The sequence below is a fragment of the Bactrocera tryoni genome, unplaced genomic scaffold (assembly GCF_016617805.1).
Source record: "Bactrocera tryoni isolate S06 unplaced genomic scaffold, CSIRO_BtryS06_freeze2 scaffold_7, whole genome shotgun sequence".
NCBI lineage: Eukaryota > Metazoa > Arthropoda > Insecta > Diptera > Tephritidae > Bactrocera > Bactrocera tryoni.
Window position 1 is genome coordinate 6,968,603 of NW_024396366.1, and position 5,422 is coordinate 6,974,024.

At 35.7% G+C, this 5,422-nt stretch overlaps 1 protein-coding gene across 1 annotated transcript in view; it reads right to left on the bottom strand.

Moving 5' to 3' along the window:
• LOC120781553 overlaps positions 1-4,539 on the bottom strand; it is a 12,612-nt gene extending 8,073 nt beyond the window's left edge. The window contains exon 1 of the mRNA XM_040113785.1: positions 3,772-4,539. Within this exon, the coding sequence (XP_039969719.1) occupies positions 3,772-4,539 (768 nt within the window). The remainder of the gene's footprint in view (positions 1-3,771) is intronic.
• Between the last annotated feature and the right edge of the window lie 883 nt (positions 4,540-5,422).

Below are 5,422 nucleotides of genomic sequence, written 5' to 3' on the forward strand. Positions count from 1 at the left end.
TCTAGACGAGAATGGAGAAGAGGCTCAATAGGGGAGGAAGTAAGATAGTCTTTATCTTACCCGTCTATACCGACGGGTCCAAAATGGACTGCGGAGTAGATACGGGGGTATTTTCCGTTGATCTAGACATTTCTCTCTATATCCGTCTACCGAACTCGGCTAGCATCTCCCAAGCGGAAGAAGTTCTATTAGAAAACCACGAGACTATACGTAAAGCAGCAATATTTACCCATGACAAATTCCAGTATAGTCCACAACTGCAAGAAAGCACTAAGCACAATTAAAGACAAGCTCCAACTCTGGGTTCCCGGCCACAGGAACATTTTCGGCAACGAAAAAGCAGACAAGTTGGCAAAGGCAGCAGCACCAAACCTTGAATGGATTTCTACTAAAAGCATATCAGACATAAGTGGCTTCATCGAAACCTCAAAATCGTTTGAAAGAGAAGGTGGAACATGATAGCAGATACAGAAGTTCTACGAATGGCACAGCAAGTGCTAATTGAGCCCGAAAGACAACAGAGCTGCACTCTTACCTACCTGGCTTTATAAGTTTATAAAGTTTTTTCAAATGTTACGAAATCAAAACAAAACCATATGTGCAGCTTCCATTCATCCTCCAATGTCCTGTACTAATTTACAGCTTTGTATCTTAATTGGAAGCTTAGTTGTAGCCTTTTATATGTTAACGGCATTTTGGTACTCCTCCTTAGGGTGCAAAGAAAGACACGTACAGGTTTCATTAGGATATTTCAATGTTTACTCAAGTTATCGCTTCCACAGACAGACGAACGAACGGATAATCACCCGGAATTCAATTAATTTTCGCATTCCGATCGTTTTGTATATGTACATGCGTATACCATATATCCTGTTTTGTTTTAGGTGTTGGAAACAACGGTTAGGTGAACAAAACAATTACTCTGCTACAGCACGTTGGGAGAGTATAATAAAGAGTGCGATTATACGCGCGTATTATTATCGTTTAAACGATATGAGTCAGAAAAATATTTTTAGTTCCACGCCGAATTGCGGGATCTTTATTGATATCCTTAGGGAATCGTCTTAGTTTCGGAAAGCATTAAACGTTAAAAATTCAAATTATTACGGTCGCTACAGCGTTTCTTGTAGAAAGCGTACAGAGTTGAGAACGAAGCGAAACATCTGCCTCATTCGCCTTTTTTTCAGAATGGTGTTTTTCAAACCGGTTTCCACTCTCAATGGCAAAATTTCGAAGATATCTCGTTCCAATTTGGAGAGAAAATTTTAACGTTATTCTCTATCGCGCTATGGAAGTTTTTTTTTTTAAATCGCAATCGCGGATATCCCTCAGAACCATTTTTTTACGTGTCATTTCAACAATTTATTTAACTATTATACACCCTATAAATAACCATAAAAAATCATTTTGTATTTGTCATGAATGTATTTATTTATAAAAAACCGGACTGATTAGTTATTTTCAACATTTAAAAAAAAAATGGATCAAAGAGTTGCAGCGATGCAATGCTTTTTTTTCAAATCCACTTTGTTTACAACACATATGTACATATATACATACCAGAGAACTGAAATAGTGCACACCAGTGTTGCCAACCTCAAAAAACTAAAAAACCACAACTCGCCTAAAAAAAACAGTAGAAAGCGGTAGGTAAAGAAAAAAAGGCAGATTTCATAATTTTGCTCATATAATTAAATAATAAACAACTTTCTTAGTTACTAGAACTCACATCAATTGATATATTTATAATCACAGCAACATAAAACAAAAATCAAAGTAAAATTATTTTTCAGTTTAATTTTCAATTGCCTCATCTTCAATATTTTCACACTCATTTTTATTTTTAAAATCATACATATGTACATGTTTTTGTTGAATTTCTTCATGTGCTTTTCTGTGGCTTCGAATGAATAGCAATCAGTTATTTCGGATTTAGTGTGTAATACTCCTTTAATAGTTGTAGTCGATATTCTATTGCGTAATTTGGTTTTATAATATTTATAGCAGAAAATAACCTTTCCACGGCGGCGCTGCTATGTGGTAGGCGCAAAAGCTTCTTTACCAATTCACACAATGTAGGGAATGTTTGAGGTTCGTCTCCATTTCTTAATTCTTGTACATGTTTCCAAAAGTCGATAATATCGGGAGTTTTGTTTTGGTTGAAAGAAAAATCGACATTTCTCAACATTCGCCATTCTCTATCCAGTTCCGTTATATTATTTGGACAAATCTTTGGGAAGAAATAATGTAAATCTGTAATAGAAGGGAATTTCTTTTTTATTTCAGAATCCAGAATTGCTTTAGGATTTAGCATCTTCAGACATTTTAATGTTTGACGGTCTTTGTCGTCAAAAGGAAACCTTTTTAATATCTGTTTTGCAGCCTCGATATAAAACTCCTTACACTTTAAGTAGACATTTTTCAGCTGTTCTTCCTCTAGTTCTCCTAATTCTCTCTTTCTTCTGATCAAATTTGGCACCATTCCACCAACGTATATATGTTGCATCGGTAAATGTTTCTGATCACTCGAGAAGTCAAGGTTTAATATTTTAGTTTCTTTTGCGTGTAAAATATTTTGTGCTTCATTTTTTTCTCGTTCAGTGAGATTCAAATATTCAGCTTGTACAAAGCATTCCAAGATCGTTGTATATGCGGTCAGTATTTTGTCGTATAGTAAATATAATTTCGGGGTCTCGGATTGCATTTCTTTATTGAGATCGGTAAATATATGTATCGGGTGATTTTTTAAGAGCTTGATAACTTTTTTTTTAAAAAAAAACGCATAAAATTTGCAAAATCTCATCGGTTCTTTATTTGAAACGTTAGATTGGTTCATGACATTTACTTTTTGAAGATAATTTCATTTAAATGTTGACCGCGGCTGAGTCTTAGGTGGTCCATTCGGAAAGTCCAATTTTGCAGGCAACTTTTTTCAAGCATTTCGGCCGGAATAGCAGGAATTTCTTCGGAAATGTTGTCTTAAAGCTGGAATAGTTGCTGGTTGTATTTCTGTAGCGACTTTAGACTTGACGTAGCCCCCACAAAAAAAATAGTCTAAAGGCGTTAAATCGCATGATCTTGGTGGCCAACTTACGGGTCCATTTCTTGAGATGAATTGTTCTCCGAAGTTTTCCCTCAAAATGGCCATAGAATCGCTTAGCTGTGTGGAATGTAGCCTATTTTTTCAAAGATGCTGTTGGACGCAACGTTACGGTGAATGGCGATCAGCTCATGTTCAATGCTAACAAACTTTTTGTTGCCAAAATGAAGAACTGAACTTGGTTGACATGTGGTTTCAACAAGATGGCGCTACATGCCACACAGCTCGCGATTCTATGGCCATTTTGAGGGAAAACTTCGGGAGAACAATTCATCTCAAGAAATGGACCCGTAAGTTAACCACCAAGATCATGCGATTTAACGCCTTTAGACTATTTTTTGTGGGGCTACGTCAAGTCTAAAGTCTACAGAAATAAGCCAGCAACTATTCCAGCTTTGGAAGACAACATTTCCGAAGAAATTCCTGCTATTCCGGCCGAAATGCTCGAAAAAGTTGCCCAAAATTGGACTTTCCGAATGGACCACCTAAGACTCAGCCGCGGTCAACATTTAAATGAAATTATCTTCAAAAAGTAAATGTCATGAACCAATCTAACGTTTCAAATAAATAACCGATGAGATTTTGCAAATTTTATGCGTTTTTTTTTAAAAAAAAGTTATCAAGCTCTTAAAAAATCACCCGATATATATATGATTAAGTAATCTATCTACATGAACTGCAGCTTGAAAATACAATTTTATAGCTGGTAATTGTTCCAGAAACCTATTTACTACCTCAATAAGCGACAACCATCTGGTGTGGCTAGGGTGGAGTAATTTGTGTGGTTTAATATTTGTGAATGCTTGAAATGTTTTGAAATCTCCAATACGTTTCGGTGAATTTTGTACATGATTATATACGTCTCTACAGAAATCTTCCACGCCCCTTGGCAATTTCTCACATGCGTATGATGCGCATAGGTTAAAAGAATGACAAATGCCCTTCATAGTAAAAATGTGAGGTATGTCATTTTTAAACAAAGTTACCAATGAATGTTTATCTCCAAACATAACGTTAGCGCCATCAGAAGCAAAGCCTATCATGTTTGATTTGTAAGGAATATTTTTTTCAACAAAATATTCTACTATTTTGCCATACAACGCTGTTGCTGTACCATCTACGATTGGTATTAAAGTCAGAAATCTATCTTCAACGCTGAAATCTAATTTTACTATTCTAGCGACAAGCGCTAAATGTTTTATCGTAGATTTATCTGTGCTTTCGTCAACAAGTAATGCAAAGCAATTGTTCTGTAACATCTCTATTATATGTTTTTCAGCTGTCTGCCCAGTTACAATAACAATAATAGCTCTAGCTTTTGTGCGGCTTATAGATAATTGCTCGGCAATTTTCGAATCTGGACATACAGCGCAAATCAATTTATTCAAATGAGATGCTATGTTAAAAGACAGATTATGCTCAGCAATAAAGCAGGCCATTTTCACTTCACCCGCTTTAGCTGCAATTTTAGTATCTTGTGAGTTGGAAGCTGAGGTAAACATTGATATCAGTTTTTGTTGTTTTTGTAACTTCAAACAATTCTTCGCGTGTTTGGTTGAATCTTTGTGTCGTAGCAGTTCGTGTATACCACATTTTCTGTCGCAATTCGCAGAACAAAAGAAATAAGTCTTACCTTTAGTGCTTTTCTTTAACCAGCCTTTGAACCTATCATCTTTTAACCACGGATTTACGAATTTCTGTTCATATTTCACATTTTTCTTCTTAGGAGGACTTTTTCCAGTCGATGAATCACTACTCATTTTATCAAAAACTTTGTAATTATTATTTTTTCAAAATGGACGCCGCAATTCAAAGAAACTGTTCAAGGTGTTGTGACTTGTGACTATAAAACAATACCTACGCAATACAATAGGCGTGTAGGCTACACGGTCGGTGTAGCTGTTATTCATAAATAGGGATTTCCCCGTGCATAAAAATATAAAGAAGATACTGCCATCTAGTGTCAATGCGTTTTATTACGTAGTGGTTCGTTATTGCGTTTTATTGCGTAGTGGTTATCAAAAAATGTTTGCATAGTAGTGTATTAGGTGGCGCTGAACGCGAAAAACAGTAGAAAATAGGAATGAAACAGAAAACATGGTCCATCAATGTGAAAACAGCAAATCTACTGTTAAAACAGTAGGTAACGCTGGTACGCGGATCATTTGATTTAGCAGTTAAGATGGCTTCAACCAAATTGGCAATAACGTTTTCACTGCTAACAGCAACATGTTGCAAGAGTATAATATTTTTTGTAGCACCAAAAGATGAATAAGGCATACATTAAATGTTACATAAGTATATATTATCGAACTACATTTC